Source organism: Cryptomeria japonica, chromosome 1 (assembly GCF_030272615.1).
Source record: "Cryptomeria japonica chromosome 1, Sugi_1.0, whole genome shotgun sequence".
Lineage (NCBI taxonomy): Eukaryota > Viridiplantae > Streptophyta > Pinopsida > Cupressales > Cupressaceae > Cryptomeria > Cryptomeria japonica.
Genome location: NC_081405.1, coordinates 540,453,610 through 540,473,314, shown reverse-complemented (window position 1 = coordinate 540,473,314; position 19,705 = coordinate 540,453,610). Strand labels below are relative to the sequence as shown.

The 19,705-nt window shown below is 36.4% G+C and overlaps 8 protein-coding genes and 2 non-coding genes across 10 annotated transcripts; 4 read left to right on the top strand and 6 right to left on the bottom strand.

The window, feature by feature from the left end:
- Positions 1-1,971: 1,971 nt before the first annotated feature.
- Positions 1,972-6,224, bottom strand: LOC131047010 (acetyl-coenzyme A carboxylase carboxyl transferase subunit beta, chloroplastic). The gene has a single exon (XM_059219778.1). The coding sequence runs from the start codon at positions 6,222-6,224 to the stop codon at positions 4,122-4,124; it is 2,103 nt and encodes a 700-aa protein (XP_059075761.1). The 3' UTR covers positions 1,972-4,121.
- LOC131049306 (ATP-dependent Clp protease proteolytic subunit) lies at positions 2,561-3,214 on the bottom strand. Its single transcript, XM_059210925.1, has one exon. It carries the CDS (start codon positions 3,212-3,214, stop codon positions 2,561-2,563), a length of 654 nt encoding a protein of 217 aa, XP_059066908.1.
- LOC131047003 (ribulose bisphosphate carboxylase large chain) lies at positions 6,221-8,830 on the bottom strand. Its single transcript, XM_059219783.1, has one exon. It carries the CDS (start codon positions 8,421-8,423, stop codon positions 6,996-6,998), a length of 1,428 nt encoding a protein of 475 aa, XP_059075766.1. The 5' UTR covers positions 8,424-8,830; the 3' UTR covers positions 6,221-6,995.
- On the bottom strand, positions 8,742-10,812 carry LOC131046949 (ATP synthase subunit beta, chloroplastic). The gene has a single exon (XM_059219780.1). The coding sequence runs from the start codon at positions 10,742-10,744 to the stop codon at positions 9,269-9,271; it is 1,476 nt and encodes a 491-aa protein (XP_059075763.1). The 5' UTR covers positions 10,745-10,812; the 3' UTR covers positions 8,742-9,268.
- Positions 8,852-9,259, bottom strand: LOC131047005 (ATP synthase epsilon chain, chloroplastic-like). Its single transcript, XM_059210921.1, has one exon. The coding sequence runs from the start codon at positions 9,257-9,259 to the stop codon at positions 8,852-8,854; it is 408 nt and encodes a 135-aa protein (XP_059066904.1).
- A 68-nt stretch (positions 10,813-10,880) lies between the features above and the next one.
- Positions 10,881-13,847, top strand: LOC131875455 (photosystem II protein D1). Its single transcript, XM_059219786.1, has one exon. The coding sequence runs from the start codon at positions 12,270-12,272 to the stop codon at positions 13,329-13,331; it is 1,062 nt and encodes a 353-aa protein (XP_059075769.1). The 5' UTR covers positions 10,881-12,269; the 3' UTR covers positions 13,332-13,847.
- Positions 13,488-13,560, bottom strand: TRNAM-CAU (transfer RNA methionine (anticodon CAU)). Its single transcript has one exon. It is a non-coding gene; the product is annotated as a tRNA-Met (tRNA).
- Position 13,848: 1 nt separating the features above from the next.
- Positions 13,849-13,923, top strand: TRNAH-GUG (transfer RNA histidin (anticodon GUG)). The gene has a single exon. It is a non-coding gene; the product is annotated as a tRNA-His (tRNA).
- Positions 13,924-13,991: 68 nt separating this feature from the next.
- On the top strand, positions 13,992-15,467 carry LOC131875459 (light-independent protochlorophyllide reductase iron-sulfur ATP-binding protein-like). Its single transcript, XM_059219790.1, has one exon. It carries the CDS (start codon positions 14,595-14,597, stop codon positions 15,465-15,467), a length of 873 nt encoding a protein of 290 aa, XP_059075773.1. The 5' UTR covers positions 13,992-14,594.
- Positions 15,468-15,488: 21 nt separating this feature from the next.
- Positions 15,489-16,994, top strand: LOC131875454 (light-independent protochlorophyllide reductase subunit N). The gene has a single exon (XM_059219784.1). The coding sequence runs from the start codon at positions 15,489-15,491 to the stop codon at positions 16,857-16,859; it is 1,371 nt and encodes a 456-aa protein (XP_059075767.1). The 3' UTR covers positions 16,860-16,994.
- The last annotated feature ends 2,711 nt before the right edge of the window (positions 16,995-19,705 follow it).

Below are 19,705 nucleotides of genomic sequence, written 5' to 3'. Positions count from 1 at the left end.
TACTGTACCTATAAATCTTATTATTAAAGTTTTTCTTACTTGATAATTCGGGGGGAAGAGTAGAGCTAGAGATGGTAAACTATACAAGTTAACAAATAATTCATATCTTAGGGCTCCGGCGTATAGAGAGGACCTTGCCGTTAGAGAAAGAACCATAGAAACGAAGAAATCCATAAAAATATATACATTATATATATATATTTTTTTTTCTTACTTAAATGCAAGGTCCAATCCCTTGCCTACTTGGAAGGTGCCTAACTGAAAAGAATTATGGTTGGGAAGGTTAGAGCAGCAAAAGCCATTGGAATCTATATTTTATACACTAGAAAAATCAGTTTTATTCTTAACAAACCAAACAAGAAAATGATTGATCAAAAAATAGATTAGTCATTTATGAAGAATCTACTTCAATGACCAGAGTTAAACGTGGATATATAGCTAAAAAACGTCGAAAAAAGATTCTTGCATTTGTATCAGGCTCTCGGGGAGCCCATTCAAAACTTTTTAGGGTTGCTAACCAACAGAAGAGCAGAGCTTTAGTTTCCGCTCACCGAGATAGACTAAAGCGGAAGAGAGATTTTCGTCGTTTGTGGATTACTCGGATTAATGCAGCATCCCGTGCGAATGGAGTTTCTTATAATAAATTCATACAATTTTTATACAAAAGGCAGTTGCTTACAAATCGTAGAACACTTGCGCAAATAGCTGTATTAAATAATAATTGCTTCTCTATGATGTTAGAAAATATTCTTGTGTCATGAAATAGTTAAACCCAATCTCCCGGGGAAATTCTCCGGGAAACTAGAGACAATACAAAAATGAATTTGGACCCACTTAGATAATTCAATTATTCATTTTTGAATAATCCTTTTTATTTATAGAATTGTTAGATATCCCAGCTCCGATTAAATGTAGGAGCAAGTTGGCTCTAATTACTTTTCATTTTAAAGAAAGAAAAGGTATCAAACATAGAATACGAGCTTGTTTAACAGCCCTAGCTATTAAGCGTTGTTGTTTCAACGCTAATCGATTCGTTCGGCGAGATAGCTAACGGGAGAACGCGCTTTTGCTGACATTATTACTAGTATTCGATACTGGGTTATCCACAGCATTACTATACCTTCTCTATTCATTGCAGGTTGGTTATTTGTCAGTACGGGTTTAGCTTATGATGTATTCGGGAGCCCTCGGCCAAATGAGTATTTCACAGAAAGCCGACAAGAGGTTCCATTAGTCACTGGCCGTTTCGATTCATTAGAGCAACTTGATGAATTTACAAGATCTAGTTTTTAGGAGGTATTAATGACTATAGATAGAACCTATCCGATTTTTACAGTTAGATGGTTGGCCGTTCACGGGCTAGCTGTACCTACGGTTTTTTTCTTGGGATCAATATCAGCAATGCAGTTCATACAGCGATAAACTTTTTATAAACTAAATCACGGAGCTATTTATGACACAATCAAACCCGAATGAACAAAATGTTGAATTGAATCGTACCAGCCTCTATTGGGGGTTGTTACTTATTTTTGTACTTGCTGTTCTATTCTCTAATTACTTTTTCAATTAGGAGTAGTGAGAATATTTTTTCTTGCCCAATTTCATTTATTGAGATATAATCTAACATGAAAACTTAAAGTAAATATTAAAAGAGTTTATAGAAATGACCGATACCACCGGAAGGATCCCTCTTTGGTTGATAGGCCTTTTTGCGGGTATTCTCATTATTGGTTTAATAGGTATTTTTTTTTACGGTTCTTATACGGGATTAGGGTCTTCCTTATAAGAAAGTATCAAAAAGAATTTGAGATCGCCCTAAAAGAAAGAGCATATAGAACGAATTCTAAATCGTCCAGTACAGAAAACTAAAAAAGAAAAATAAGACCTTACCGTTCTTTGAATACAAAGAACGGTAAGGTCTTATTTTTCTTTTTTCATTTAAAATTGATTTTTTCATTTTCAATTTATTGAAATATTTTTTTTTTATCAATTAATGCTGCATTTCTGGAATGCAATCTAAATTCATTTAGAAGAAATTTAGTTAATGTTGCGAAAGAGCATTAACTATATATAATAGTTCTATAGAGTTAGAACTCTATATTATATTTTGAAATTGCCGATTTATTAGATTTAGAAATCTATTATATATTTTTTTTTTTAGGTTTTATAAAACGTTTTATTAAATTGCCGATTTATTAGATTTAGAAATCTATTATATTTTTTTTTAGGTTTTGTAAAACGTTTTATTATATTGCCGATTTATTAGATTTAGAAATCTATTATATTTTTTTTTAGGTTTTGTAAAACGTTATATTATATTTTTTTTTTTTTTAGGTTTTATAAAACGTTTTATTCAAACGTTTGTTTTGCGAAAGAGGTCCTATTTGCTCGACGGACATACCTTTGCTGTAAAAAAAAAAAAGAACCTTTTGATTACTGCGAGTCTTTATTTAGGAAGGAAGAAGAGTCGGTATTATTGCCGGTAATAGAATATTACTGGGGGAGAACCGGAAACCCAGCAAAAAACAAATCCAAATTTTTCGGAGACCTATAGTTTCTCCTACAGAACTGTAGTTTGTAATGTTTTTGCACTATCATTTTCCCCTCGCAAAACTATATTCCTTGCCTTGCGATGGTCCAGGACGGGTATATTGTTTGGCCTGTTAGAATCCAATGTTGTGGGATTCCATGGTGAAAACCATTCCGCAGGCCGACGGTCAATGCTGCGATCCTCACGATCACGAGCAAAATCACGAATAAAATTCGCAAAACTATTATCATGGGCATCAGCATCGTCATGAATAAACAATGTATCTAATGTATCTGAAAAACCGAGTCCTTCTACGCCGATTTCGTCGATAAGACCAAACTCTACTGCTTGGTCTGGTGTCATATAAATATCTCGTTCTAATAGATAACAAATTAGTTCGAAATCTTGCTTTGTTCTTCTTAAATAAGTTCGCGCAACATACGAACGCAAAAGGCCCAGATACTCTGAATCGAAGCTTGATTCTATTGAAGTGGCGCGACGATCATAAGGAGACATATGGGGTTGGTGGATCATAATTGATGCGTTTTGGGTCATTACCCGTTTAGTAAACGTCCCCCCGTGTAGAAGGAAAGCTCCCATTGAAGCATTTAACCCGACGCCTATTGTAAATACATCCCCTGTTACGTATTGCATAGTATCGTAAACAGCGACTCCCTGTACCATTCCTCCACCTCGACAGTGAAGAAAAAACATAAAATCCTTTGTTTGATCTTCTTGGTTTAAATAAATCATACTTTTCATGATTTGATCAGCCGGTTGTTTTTCGAGTGGTCTAGCTAGGATAATATATCTACCAAAAAATAATCGGTGATATAATTCGACCCAGTTTGCTTCCTCCTCTTCGGGCCCTTGATAGGGCACTTTCGGCACATTTGCTACGTCCATGCTCAACTACTCTCTTTTTTACTCTTTCTCAGTTAAAGAAGCCAAAAACAAAAAAACAGAGAATTTTTGTTTTTGTCATTCTTTTCATAAAAATCGATTGAAACGATTTTTTGTTACAAAAAAATGCGGATATGGAACCTTCATAAAGCTCGGAGGAAACCTACTAAAAAGCTTTTCTACGCTATTTTTTTTATCTCACTTTACAACGTAATAAGTTAAATTACCTTTACCACACTATTCCTATTTGATACAATATGAAAAAAAATAAGAAAATGGTTTTTTGCTAGAAAACATTCTTACTATTTCTTTTCTTTTAGTTTTCCAATGTGAATTTGAAAATCGACAGAATTCTTATTCTGTAAATGGATAAAATTCTTATTCTGTAAATGAATTACAGATGTACTATAAATACATTTACATTTTTTGTAGTAAATTTAGAATAAAAGATATAATATGTTATAATCGACATAAGTTTTTTTCTATTATATATTTACGTTTGGAATAATATAAAAATAGAATGTATTATAAATACATTATTTATAGTATAAATTTATACTATAAAAAGGTAAAAACCTCTACATAATTGAAAAACTTTCTGTGTTATTTTGATCCCCAAAAAAACAATTCTTAAGGGATCAAGAATTGTTTTTGGGAATCTTAAAATAGAATGAATTATTCTGACCTTTCAATCACCATACATGTATATTTCAATTGTCTCGCTTAGAACATTTTTTAAAAGAGCTCGTGGAACCATGCTATCAAACATTCCAAAATCAAATAAAGAATCAGATATTTGATCTTCATCATCTACTATCTGGTTTAATGTCTGTTCAATAACTCTTTTACCTGCAAATGCAATGTATGCATTAGGCTCAACAATCGTGACATTAGCCAACATACCAAAACTAGCAGTGACTCCACCAGTTGTCGGAGATGTAAGAACTGAAATATATAGTAAATTTTTCTCCTTTTGATATGTATGCAACATAGCAGCTATTTTATTCATTTGCATTAAGCTAAAACTTCCTTCTTGCATGCGCGCTCCGCCAGAAGCACATACGAGAATTAATGGAAGAAAATTCTCAGTAGCAAACTGTATTAAACGGGTTATTTTTTCACCCACTACCGAGCCCATACTGCCTCCCATGAACTGAAAATCCATAACTCCGAGTGCAATAGAAATACCATTTATTTCACCTACGCCTGTTTGAATAGCGTCGGGTAAACCTGTTTCTTTTTTATAGGAAGTGTTATAATCTTGATAAGACTGTTCTTCTGTTTCTATAAATTCTTCCTTTCCTAGATTAAATGTACTCTTAATTAGTTCTATGTTAGCGTCGACATATTCTTTTTCTTCTTTAGTTAAAGAGTCATAAGTTAAAGGATATTCTTCTTCAATATCCTCCTCATCAATATCTTCAATATCTTCAGTATCTTTAGTATCTCTTCCTTTTTTCTTAGGAAATTTATCTTTGGAATCTAGTGTTAATGTAGAAAACTGTTTCATTATCTCTAGTAAACAGAAATAAATTCCCTTAGTATTTTCAGTATACGACAAAAAATTATTGTCACAATCTTTTTCATTGTTCTTGTGATGGAACAAGAGATTTATTTGTTGAAATAACTCAACACTATTTGTACTAGTGTGTAGATCATCCTGCATGATATGATCTATCATATTATAAGATTCATAGCGATCTTGTTTTTTAACGTATTCTATTAGAATATCAGAACCAAACCGAGGAAATTCTTCTTCCAGTAAACCACAATAACGATTTCTAAACCAATATTTAAATTCTTTCAAGACCAGATATCTTTCCATCAAAGAGATCGCCATATGTGTTCGCAGCCATAAAAAGTAATCTGTCTCTGGGTCAGTTCCTGGATAAAAAGGAAATATTTTTTTTATTTTCCTTGTTTTTCTTTTGTCTTCCGGAAAATAAAGTTCTTTTTTCACTAAGCTTGTCGCCACTGCTTTCAAGAACTTATCTTGTGATAGTAATTGTTCTTTTACATCGGCTAATTGTGTATTTAATTTCAATAGTGATTCTAAAATGAGGAATGTTTGAACTCTAAACGCCATTCTATCAAATTCTATAGAAATGATTTCAGACTCGTCATCCCTCCTATCTTCCAAATTTTGAGCAAGCAAGCTAGAAATTTGCTTATTTTCAAATGCTTTATTTAAAAGCGCAAACCTATAGAATTCATTTTTTATTTTTTTACGTATTTCAAATAGTGCAAATTGAGCTGTTTTCAACCCTGTATCAATAATATCTTGTAGTATCTTAATAGTTTCTTTTGAATCTAAATTCAAATATTTTATGAATTTCGATCCTAGTGCAACCTTAAGGATATTAACAAGAGTATTGTTGTATGCTACTAATATTCTCAATGCTTTATTGTAATATTTATTTTTAAAAAATTCTTTGTAAAAATATTTGCCAGAAATTACTTTGTACAATAAAATTGAGACCTTTCGAACCATTTTGATGTCAAACGTCGTATGTTTTTTCTCTAAAACATCTATACTAGATAACTTCGTGTTTATAGAACGCCAAGTGCCATTATCAATTAATAGTTCAATTCGCTCTGAACTAGTCATTTGCAGAGTTGCTCCACATTCTGCACAAACACCTTTTTGTTCTAGTAAAGATTTCTTATATATAAGGGTCTCACAATTCTCGCACAAAAACCACAAATGCTTAAAACGTTCCGAATTGTATCCGTTTTCTACGGGGGTTGTTTCGATATATTCAGAATCCTTGTTTTCGTTTTCCTCACACATTTTCCTATATTTTTTCTACATATTGTTAATGTACAACTTTTAACAGATAAAATACAAATTTTGCTCCCTTTTTATTCCATTTTTTTTTTCTTTTTTTAAGAAAAAAGAAATAAATTGATCCATCTGACTCACTCGACTTAATCGGGAATTAATTCGATCTTATCGTCGTAATTCATTTATTTGTTCAAATAGCGTACTATTATATATATATATATATAATGGTATTTCATTATACATTTGATTCCTTGAATCAAATTCCGCTTCTGATAAAAAAAAAAAAGAAAAGGAAGTCTCCATCAGGTTCTTTCTGATCTGTCCAACGAATTCACGATGATTCATGAAAAATAATGAACAATTGACTTAATAAAATATCTATTTTTACATTTTTACATAATACGCTATTGTAGTTTTTTTTTTTTTTTTTACTAAAGCTCCGGACAAAGCCGATTCAAAATGAGCTTTTATATAGATATAGATTAGAAGAGATTTGAGCGGGATTTAATTTGTTAAAGATAACAAATTTTGAACCTCCTTTGAGCGCGTGGCTAGAAGAGATTGAAGGCCCTTGCTCCCTGGGCCTGGATCTAGTGATCCACCGACCCGGTCGAATAATCCAGAAAATATATTTCTCTATTAGTAGGTAAGAGGTAAATTTCTTTCCTCTAGCCGAATTATCTATTCCCATCCATTCGGTATTCGGCTCAATCTTAAAAGAAAAGATTGGGCCGAGTTCGATTTGATTAAGGGACCAAACAGACGAAAGTCACTCGATTACAAGCGATCAATCGTATCAAATTCAAATTTGATTTCTTTCCATACTTCACAAGCGGCAGCTAGTTCAGGGCTCCATTTAGTAGCTTCGCGGATCACTTGATTACCTTCACGCGCAAGATCACGTCCTTCATTACGAGCTTGTACACAAGCTTCTAAAGCGACCCGATTAGCCACTGCACCAGGTGCATTTCCCCAAGGGTGCCCCAAAGTCCCTCCACCGAACTGTAATACGGAATCATCCCCAAAGATCTCGGTCAGAGCAGGCATATGCCAAACGTGAATACCTCCTGAAGCTACAGGCAGAACACCCGGCATAGAGACCCAATCTTGAGTGAAATAAATACCACGACTTCGGTCTTTTTCAATAAAATCATCACGCAATAGATCAACAAAACCCAAAGTCACTTCCCGTTCTCCTTCAAGTTTACCTACTACAGTACCAGCGTGAATATGATCTCCACCAGACATACGTAGTGCTTTAGCCAGTACACGGAAGTGCATACCATGATTTCTTTGTCTGTCAATAACTGCATGCATTGCGCGGTGAATGTGAAGAAGTAGGCCGTTATCTCGGCAATAATGAGCCAACGAAGTATTTGCCGTAAAACCTCCAGTCAGATAGTCATGCATGACTATAGGAACTCCCAATTCTCTGGCGAATACTGCTCTTTTCATCATTTCTTCACATGTACCTGCAGTAGCATTCAGGTAATGTCCCTTAATCTCACCCGTCTCAGCCTGAGCTTTATAAAGTGCTTCTGCACAAAAGCAGAAACGATCTCTCCAGCGCATAAATGGTTGGGAATTCACGTTTTCATCATCCTTGGTAAAATCAAGTCCACCACGGAGACATTCATAAACCGCTCTACCATAATTCTTGGCAGATAGACCCAATTTTGGTTTTATAGTACATCCCAACAAAGGACGACCATATTTGTTTAATTTATCTCTTTCTACTTGAATACCATGTGGTGGGCCTTGGAAAGTTTTTGAATAAGCAGGAGGAATCCGTAAATCTTCCAGACGTAGAGCCCGTAAGGCTTTGAATCCAAATACATTACCTACAATAGAAGTGAACAGGTTAGTAACAGAACCTTCTTCAAAAAGATCTAAAGGGTAAGCCACATAGGCAATAAATTGACTTTCCTCTCCAGGAACGGGTTCAATATCATAGCATCGCCCCTTGTAACGATCAAGACTGGTAAGTCCATCGGTCCAAACAGTCGTCCACGTACCAGTGGAAGATTCGGCGGCTACTGCTGCTCCCGCTTCTTCGGGGGGTACTCCAGGTTGAGGAGTGACTCGGAATGCTGCTAAGATATCAGTATCTTTGGTCTGATATTCCGGAGTATAATAAGTTAATCTGTAATCTTTAACACCAGCTTTGAATCCGACACTTGCTTTAGTCTCTGTTTTTGGTGACATAAATAAGTCCCTCCCTATGATTTATTGGTTAATAGCTCTTACAAGAACGAGGTCTACTCGACCTGGGTGTCGAACGTAAAGAATCACTTTTGTATTACAAAATTTTTTGTAATACAAAATACTCATTTTGTAGCCTTTATTGTCAAAAAGGCTTTTCTTTCAAGTGATATTGTATCATGTTATGTATGTATGACGCAACCCAATTTCTTATTTCGATTGACCTGAGGACCTTTCCGCAATTCTCATTTTATATAGAAAAAAAAAATATAGATTTCTTCATTTTAGGCGAAAAAGAAAATGAGAAAAAAATTGCAATAGCAGACCGTATGGGCATAGGTGAAAATGTGCCCAGTTATTGGCTCAGGCAAATTGAAGACTTCTTTATGATCGTTATCCATTTACTTCCAATTTCATAAATTAATATTTCTTTATCTGAACAAAAGAGCATCAGCAGCCTCTAGTCGTGTTCTAGCTCTTTTGAGAGCCACATCAGCCTCGATTGCTTGTCTCTTGCCTTCAGCTCGCGCACGATCAGCTGCAGCTAGTCTAAAACTTTCCTGAGCCTCTTGAAGATCAATATCAATACCTCTTTCTGCATTATTTACCAATAATGTGATTTCATTATTGTCTATCGTGGCAAAACCACCCATCAAAGCCATAGTGGACCACTGAGCATTGAGTCGTATCTTCATGACTCCTATATCCAAAGCTGTTACAAGTGCAGTATGGTTTGGTAATACACCCATTTGACCATTATTAGTAGCTAATATTATTTCTTGAACTTCTGAATCCCAAACAACTCGATTGGGAGTGACTACACGAAGGTTTAGGTTCATTTTGTTTCTTTAAATTTCTTTTAAGTTCATAGCCTTTGCGGTAGCTTCATCAATGTTACCCACCAAATAAAAAGACTGTTCGGGTAGAACATCTAATTCTCCGGAAAGGATCATTTGAAAACCTCTAATTGTCTCTATTAGACTAACATATTTACCGGGGGAACCAGTGAATACCTCTGCTACAAAAAAGGGTTGTGACAAAAACCGTTCAATTTTTCTTGCTCTTGCCACGATTAAACGATCGTCTTCTGATAATTCGTCTAATCCAAGAATAGCTATAATATCTTGAAGTTCCTTATAACGTTGCAAAGTTTGTTTAACTCCTTGCGCAGTTTCATAATGTTCTTCGCCTACGATCGAAGGTTGGAGCATAGTTGACGTGGAATCTAACGGATCTACTGCTGGATAGATCCCCTTGGCAGCTAATCCTCTCGATAGTACAGTAGTAGCATCTAAATGTGCAAATGTTGTAGCAGGAGCGGGATCAGTCAAGTCATCTGCAGGTACATAAACTGCTTGAATGGAGGTTATAGATCCTTCTTTGGTAGAAGTTATTCTTTCTTGTAAAGAACCCATTTCCGTGCTAAGAGTTGGCTGATAACCCACTGCGGAAGGCATTCTGCCTAATAATGCGGATACCTCTGATCCTGCTTGGACAAAGCGGAAGATATTGTCAATAAATAGGAGTACATCTTGTTTATTTACGTCTCGGAAATATTCAGCCATAGTTAAAGCAGTTAAACCTACTCTCATACGAGCTCCTGGCGGTTCATTCATCTGACCATAGACCAAAGCTACTTTTGATTCTGATATATTTTGTTCATTAATGACTCCCGATTCTTTCATTTCCTTGTAAAGATCATTCCCTTCACGGGTACGTTCTCCTACTCCGCCAAATACCGAAACACCTCCATGAGCCTTAGCAATGTTGTTGATTAATTCCATAATTAACACTGTTTTACCCACTCCAGCTCCCCCAAATAATCCAATTTTTCCCCCACGGCGGTAAGGAGCTAAAAGATCCACTACTTTAATGCCTGTTTCAAAGATTGAAAATCTGGTATCCAATTGTGTAAAGGCGGGAGCAGATCTATGAATAGGAGATCTTGTGAGAGCATCTACAGGACCTAAGTCATCAACAGGTTCCCCAAGAACATTAAAAATTCTTCCAAGAGTAGTTTCACCAACTGGAACACTAAGTGGACCTCCTGTATCAATTACTTTCATTCCTCTCATCAAACCGTCTGTAGCACTCATAGCTACAGCTCTAACCTTATTATTTCCTAATAATTGTTGTACCTCACAAGTCACACTTATTGGCTGACCAGTTGTATCGTTATCCTTAACTATCAAGGAATTGTAAATTCTAGGCATATTACCTGGAGGGAAAGATACGTCGAGTACTGGGCCGATTATCTGATCAATACGTCCTGCCTTCTTTTCTACAAGTGCGGAAACCCCAAGAATAAAAGGATTGGTTCTCATAAAAAAATAAATAAAAAAAGGATGATTCCAATTGCTAATACTAGCAAAAAACCTAAAAAAGCACAAATGCTCCGTAATTATCTAGAGATTCTATTGCTAATTATCTGGTTGTTGAAGGATTCTTTCATCCATTATGTGAGATATGGAGAAAGATCCCTTATGGCTCTAAAGGGTACGCACCTTCAAGTGAAAAAATGTAGATATCATCTGTTTCATTTTTGGCAATACTATTTTCATCTTTGGTTTCAACCGTATAGGATATGCAGTCTTCAATTATCCAAGACTTCTTTTTCTTTTTTAGGTTATTTTCTGCATGTTAAAATGAAACCTCTCGTGGTTAGGGTCAAAATGCTAGACGATTTATTCATTACCGATCTCATTACCAATGAATTAAACCCAATAGCTCCGATTAGAGCAATTCTTTTCTTTTTGGCTAAAGAAAAGTTTTGTGACATCTCAGGGTGGCCAATTAGTAAATTGTCTTGGACCAGTCTATCAGATGATGATATCCTCGATCGATTCGATCGAATTTGGATAAATCTTTTTCATTACTACAGTGGATCAATCAATCAAGAGGGTTTATATCATATAAAATATATACTTCTACTTTCGTGTGCTAAAACTTTGGCCTGTAAACATAAAAGTACGATACGTGTAGTTCGGGAACAATTAGGTTCGGAACTCTTTACAAAATCATTTTCAAAAGAAAAATTCATTTCTTCGTCCTTTTCAAAAACTCGTTCACAGAGAGAACGAATTTGGAATTCAGAAATTAGCCAGATAAATCCCCTGGCTAATTTCTGGCAAAAGATGCAGAATAAACAAATAGAAAACTGATTTGACCAATGAAATGCTTATTGAGCAATTGCCAAGATCAATTTATGATCCTATAGCTCTTTTCCACCCGGGAATCCCACCAAATGATTAGTAAATTACTACATGGAGAAAGCCGTGTGCAATGAAAATTGCAAGCACGGTTTGGGGAGAGATTTCTTGCTCTTATAAAAAGAAAGAGCGGATAATCCACTCCATCCGATGAGCTCCGGGTTCAAGTCCCGGGCAACCCAGAGTACTAGAATCTAGTACCTAAAGGTATTTTTACTTATCATCCAATCCAATTCATGTTATTCATTGCTCTTAATAAGCAAGAGAGGCGGCATCCCACTATTCGGGAATCATCTGAGAAATGATAAGGTCTTTCTTACCCAGTTTTCTCCAATAACATTTAACTTCAAGGTAATAAATACTATTATTATATTACCTTGAATCATAAAGAAAGAAGGAATGCTCATAGAGCGCATTAATACCGGTATTAATACCTACAGATATTATACTATTCAAAAGTATTTCAATATATGTGCATATAGTTTATGGAGGAAGATACCATGAATTTCTATAGTATTCATAAAGATGTCAAAATAAATATTGGTTGACATACAGATATGTCTCATATTATACTGTTGAATAACAAGCCTTATGTGTATGCTTGGGAGCTTCTAATGATTAAATAAACCAAGTTATAACCATGACCGCAATTTTAGAAAGACGCGAAAGCGCAAGCCTATGGAATCGTTTTTGCGATTGGATCACTAGCACTGAAAACCGTCTTTACATTGGATGGTTCGGTGTCTTAATGATTCCTACCCTATTGACTGCAACCTCTGTATTCATTATCGCTTTCATTGCAGCTCCTCCAGTAGATATTGATGGTATTCGTGAACCTGTTTCCGGTTCTCTTCTTTATGGAAACAATATTATTTCCGGTGCTATTATTCCTACCTCTGCAGCCATTGGTCTGCATTTCTATCCCATCTGGGAAGCAGCTTCTGTTGATGAATGGCTATACAACGGTGGTCCCTATGAGCTAATCGTTCTACACTTCCTACTTGGTGTAGCTTGCTATATGGGTCGTGAGTGGGAGCTTAGCTTCCGTCTAGGTATGCGTCCTTGGATTGCTGTTGCATATTCAGCTCCAGTAGCAGCAGCTACTGCTGTTTTCTTGATTTACCCTATTGGTCAAGGAAGTTTCTCTGATGGTATGCCTCTAGGAATCTCTGGTACTTTCAATTTCATGATCGTATTCCAGGCTGAACACAATATTCTTATGCATCCATTTCACATGTTAGGTGTAGCTGGCGTATTCGGCGGCTCTCTATTTAGTGCTATGCATGGTTCCTTGGTAACTTCGAGTTTGATCAGGGAAACTACCGAAAATGAGTCTGCTAATGCAGGTTACAAATTTGGTCAGGAAGAAGAAACCTACAATATTGTAGCTGCTCACGGTTATTTCGGCCGATTGATCTTCCAATATGCTAGTTTCAACAACTCCCGTTCTCTACATTTCTTTTTAGCTGCTTGGCCAGTAGTAGGTATCTGGTTTACTGCTTTGGGCATCAGCACTATGGCTTTCAACTTAAATGGATTCAATTTCAACCAATCTGTTGTTGACAGTCAAGGTCGTGTAATTAACACTTGGGCCGATATCATTAATCGTGCTAACCTTGGTATGGAAGTGATGCACGAGCGTAACGCTCACAACTTCCCTCTGGATCTAGCTGCTGTTGAAGCTAATTCTATAGACGGCTAATTACTCAATCCGATGAATTGTTAGTGTCTTTCAATCCTTGAAAAGCAAAAAAGAAAGCAGTACCAAAACTGAAAGGTTTGGTACTGCTTTTTTCCGTCTAATTTTTCCGTCATAAAACTAAAAGTTATTGCGAGCAGAGCACAATAACTTTTATTGTGCATCCAGCAGGAATTGAACCCGCGACTTCCCAATTATGAGTTGGGTGCTTTAACCATTCAGCCATGGATGCATATTAATAATAATAATAAGTATCGGCTCAGATCTTAAATTGGATACCAAAAACTATTGTTTTCAACAAACAAATAAAGAAATGTAACGAACTTGCTCGAGAGTTGTATTGAAGGTTATTTATCTTGCAATGCATCACTTTGATGTCCGGTCAGAGCTTGCCAACAGAACTGAAGAGTTCATAACTAACTAATAATATAATAGTTTCATTATTAGTTCATTTTCGGGGCTTAGAACCATTCTTCTTGAAATGGAATGACCGTAGACAGAGACTGTCAATTAGTTTGGGGCGGACGTAGCCAAGTGGTTCTAAGGCAGTGGATTGTGAATCCACCACGCGCGGGTTCGATCCCCGTCGTTCGCCCGGTAAAAAAAATCGACCGGATTCAATTCATTGTGATTTTCTATCATGAATCAAATGATGAGTGATTGACGATACATTATGTTATGTGTATATGTATATACATATACCAAATGTTATGTATGTATGTTGCTATATACATATAACAAAATCTAATAATAAAATAGAGATATTTGAAAAAAGAACAAACTGAATCGATGGGAGGATTGGGATCTTTCCAAAACTATTTCCTTGGTTTTGCATTGATTCATTGAAATAACCATACACGACATCACATATAACATAACAAAAGCATTCATTTGGAGGCAGTAACCAAATCGAATCCCAAACCTATCTTCTCCTCTTATCATTTGCCATGCAGTCAATTGGTTTTTTTATTCTATTATTTGAATAAAGAGAACTAAGTCTTAATTAGCGGGGAGTTCCATCCGCTTCAAATTAATGAATAAAATTGCATTGATCTGGGAATGGAGGAAGGGTCTTTTGCTTGGCTTCCTCCATTTACTCAGGAGAGAATGAGGTTTAAGATGTGAGGGGGCTAAAAAAAAAAACAATGTCAAACAATTGTAACATGCTACAATTATATAATATAAATAAGGCAAAGTTCAACTCAAAATTAGATCAAACGAATCACAAGTTCGGAAGATAAAAAAGAAATAAAAGGAGATGAAAAGATGAAAATAGCAGTTTATGGAAAAGGCGGAATTGGTAAATCAACCACTAGTTGTAATATTTCAATTGCCCTAGCTAGACGTGGTGAAAAAGTGTTACAGATTGGATGTGATCCCAAACATGATAGTACTTTTACTCTGACAGGATTTTTGATACCTACAATTATAGATACTTTGCAGTCCAAAGATTATCATTATGAAGATATTTGGTCCGAAGATGTCATTCATAAAGGTTATGGAGGGGTAGATTGTGTGGAAGCTGGGGGGCCGCCTGCAGGAGCCGGATGCGGGGGATATGTGGTAGGAGAGACTGTGAAATTGTTAAAAGAATTAAATGCATTTTACGAATATGATATAATATTATTTGATGTATTGGGCGACGTGGTTTGTGGAGGTTTTGCTGCTCCGTTGAATTATGCAGATTATTGTGTCATTATTACAGATAATGGATTTGATGCATTATTTGCAGCTAATCGTATTACTGCTTCTATCAGGGAAAAAGCTCGTACACATCCACTGCGATTAGCAGGTTTGGTTGGAAATCGTACATCTAAAAGAGATCTTATCAATAAATATGTAGAAGCCTGTCCAATGCCCGTAATAGAAGTGTTACCTCTTATTGAAGATATTCGAGTTTCGAGAGTCAAGGGCAAAACCTTATTTGAAATGGTTGGATCCGAACCATCACTTAACTATGTATGTGAATATTATTTAGACATAGCGGATCAAATATTGTCCCAACCAGAAGGTATTGTGCCAAAGGAGATTCCAGATCGGGAATTATTCAGTTTGCTCTCTGACCTTTATCTCAATCCTATTGATGAGGGGAAACATAAAAATAATAAGGAAAATTTACTTGGATTTACGACGATTTAATCAACATAGTTATAGTCATTTATGTCAGTGAAAATTGATGAAACTCTCACTGTCGAATGTGAGACAGGTAATTATCATACTTTTTGTCCAATTAGCTGTGTATCTTGGTTATATCAAAAGATTGAAGATAGTTTCTTTTTAGTTGTGGGTACAAAGACATGCGGTTATTTTCTGCAAAATGCACTTGGAGTAATGATTTTTGCAGAACCTCGCTATGCAATGGCAGAATTGGAAGAAGGAGATATCTCGGCTCAATTGAATGATTATGAAGGATTAAAAAAACTTTGTATTCGAATAAAAAAAGATAGAGACCCCAGCGTGATCATATGGATAGGTACTTGTACTACAGAGATAATCAAAATGGATTTGGAAGGTATGGCACCCAAGCTAGAATGGGAAATTGGAATCCCAATTCTAGTGGCAAGAGCGAATGGACTCGATTATGCTTTTACTCAAGGAGAAGATACTGTGTTAGCTGCGATGGCACATCGTTGTCCAGAACCGGAATTCTCTGTTCGTGAACGAAAAGAAACTATACAAAATTTTTTCATTTCTCATTCTAGAAAAAAAGAGGAATTGGTTGAATATGCAAATCACCCCTCCTTAGTTCTTTTCGGATCTTTGCCGTCCAATGTGGCTTCTCAACTAAATCTAGAATTAAAACGTCAATCCATCAAGGTATCAGGTTGGTTACCTGCTCAAAAATACACCGATCTTCCATCATTGGGTGATGGAGTTTATGTTTGTGGTGTTAACCCATTTTTGAGCCGGACAGCTACAACTTTGATAAGACGCGAAAAATGTCAATTAATTGAAGCTCCTTTTCCTATCGGTCCAGACGGAACGCGTGCTTGGATTGAAAAGATTTGTCCTATATTTGGTATTGAACCCCAAGGTTTGGAGGAAAGGGAGGAACGGATATGGGAAAGTTTAAAGGATTATCTTGATTTGGTACGTGATAAGTCTGTCTTTTTCATGGGAGATAATCTGCTAGAAGTATCTCTAGCAAGATTCTTAATAAGATGTGGAATGATTGTTCATGAAATTGGCATTCCATATATGGATAAACGATATCAAGCTGCTGAATTATCACTTTTACAAGATACATGTATGAAAATGCGCGTACCAATACCACGAATTGTGGAGAAACCAGATAATTCAAATCAAATACGACGTATACGCGAATTACAACCCGATTTAGCTATCACGGGAATGGCTCATGCTAACCCGCTAGAAGCAAGAGGAATTAGTACTAAATGGTCAGTTGAATTTACTTTTGCTCAGATTCATGGGTTTGCCAATGCAAGAGATGTACTTGAATTGGTTACCCGACCTCTACGGCGTCAGAAAAATTTAGAAGACTTGGGTCCAACCACTTTGGTCAGAAAATAATAAGTTGAAATTCCAGTAATTGAAAATATCAACATATAGATAATTTTGTGAAATAAAGATCCAAATTGATTCAAATTCATATTATTTTGAATGTTATTTGTGGATGTGAGCCACAGCTAATATTGATTTATTTTTACGGGAAGCTTATCCCCCATCGTCTCACTGGCTGACCCTTGTTTATCTCTAGTATTCAGAGTTTGTCTCCATTTGGTACCGCTCACGCAGCCCGCACCGAAACAGTGCTTTACCCCTAGAAGATCCAGTCAACCGCTGCGCCTCAACGCATTTCGGGGAGAACCAGCTAGCTCTGGGTTCGAGTGGCATTTCACCCCTAACCACAACTCATCCGCTGATTTTTCAACATCAGTCGGTTCGGACCTCTACTTAGCTTCACCTAAGCTTCATCCTGGTCATGGATAGATCACCCAGGTTCGGGTCCATAAGCAGTGACAATTCAATTGCCCTATGAAGACTCGCTCTCGCTACGGTTCCGGTGGGTTCCCTTAACCAAGCCACTACTTATAAGTCGCCGGCTCATTCTTCAACAGGCACGCGGTCAGATCTCCTCCCACTGCTTGAGATGAGAAACAGGCAGGCGATCGGATCTCCTCCCACTTCTTGAGAGCGTCACGGTTTCATATTCTATTTCAATCCCCGCTGGGGGTTCTTTTCACCTTTCCCTCACGGTACTATTTCGCTATCGGTCACCCAGGAGTATTTAGCCTTACAAGGTGGTCCTTGCTGATTCACAAGGGATTCCACGTGCCCCATGCTACTCGGGTTAGAGCGTAAGCTGTCACGATGCTTTCGGCTACTGGACTCTCACCATCTAGGGTGCGGTATTCCACCCACTGCTTCGCCTAGCAGCATGACGCTTAGATTGCTCTCCCACAACCCCGTTTAAACGGTTTAGGCTGATCCCATTTCGCTCGCCGCTACTACGGGAATCGCTTTTGCTTTCTCTTCCTCTGGCTACTAAGATGTTTCAGTTCGCCAGGTTGCCCCTTGTCTGCCTATGGATTCGACAGATAGTTAAAAAGGTTAACCTATTCGGGGATCTCCGGATCTATGCTCAATTTCCACTCCCCGAAGCATTTCGTCGCTTACCACGCCCTTCTTCGTCTCTGGGTGCCTAGGTATCCACCGTAGGCCCTTTAGTTTTTTGAACCTTGCCGTTCAAGGCCGTCTTAAGGAGCTACTATAGTAAAGACATGAAAGCATCTTATCAACGTCCATGAACGATAAATAATAGAGAAAACTGCCGATTCTGATTGATCTGCTCCGCAGAATCGTCACGGGATGGAGATAAGAGGACTCGAACCGCTGACATCCGCCACAGGGTCAACCACTGTCTATTGGACCCTCTTGATTAAGTCTACTATAGAAGGTCAACAACCAACAATAGCCTTCCCCCCGATAACCAACCTGACAAATAACCAACCTGCAATGAATAGAGAAGGTATAGTAATGCTGTGGATAACCCAGTATCGAATACTAGTAATAATGTCAGCAAAAGCGCGCTCTCCCGTATTCCCAGACATGCTAAGCTCCCTATATTATTGTAAAATCAAGGGTAAATTGATCCCATGAAAGAAAGAGATCAGGAAATGGAAAACTACTGATATCTTCTACAATCTTTGCTTGATTGTCAATATGATACCAAGGGTATATTTGAAGTATACTAAGTATAGCTAGCCTGCTTCTAACATAGCAATATAATTTTGCTTAACATTAAAAGAGAGCAGGATAGAACCATCCTGCTAGCTGCCAGTTACTCCAGCCCTGTTTGATGAACTTAATTCAAACATTTTTTTTTTTACTGAACAGAAATGAGAGAATCTCGCATATTTCAATTTAATAATAGCTTCCGGAAGGAACCCTGTTTCTATATTGCAACAATTGGATATACGGATTATGGGGAAATTAATTTCATTTGAGCATTAATAATTGTAATGGCTCTCACTTCCACAGGTTACTTTATCACTCGAATACACGCATGTCGTTTTAAGAAGATTAAGGAGTATCATTCACTATAAATACAACTCATTGAAAATATTATACTTTCTTTTTCTATTTTGTTTTTATGTTATTTATATTGTGTGTTTATAATACTATATGAACTTAATGACTTCTGTAGATAGCACTTCGAAGTGTCAACGACCGAAGTGTTATTCCTCTTATGAATAAAAAGAAATCGATGAATAGTGGAAATTATCTTGATCGAATTGTAACTATGTTATTCTATTCCTATTTTCCTTTAGAAGTTCTTTTACAAAAAAAGGATTTCAGGTTTTACTAAAAAAACCTGCCCTTAAAATTAAAGGAGCATATGGAAAAAGTGAATACATTTATAGCGTACGGTGTTTTTACTATGCTTGGCTGTAGCAAAAATTTTTTTCGTTCTAAAGACTAGTAGAGATAATGTAAGGTGATTTAATCAGAATCATTGTCAAATTCATTCATCTAATACTTGGTATTAGACTATTACGTAGGATAAATTGTAAAATTACTACCACAATTGGTATTTATTTTATTTATGAGTGGGAGATTTCATCTTCACTTTTTTTAGAACAGAATACCTTTTTATTGTCTATTCTCTCTATGTTTGTTCATAACAATTAACAATTGTTAGATATTCCATTCTAACTTTGTATGTATTTATTATCAACTCTTTTTTCTGCTCCTAGATAAAAAAATTGAGGTAATTGCCTGACAAAAATACGTATCAATCATTGCTTTTTTTCATCGATCTCTTCCATGCTTACTATAATTAGTTATTTTGGTTTTTTATTAGCTTTGCTTATTTTCACCTCAGTCCTATTCATCGGGTTAAGCAGTATACGACT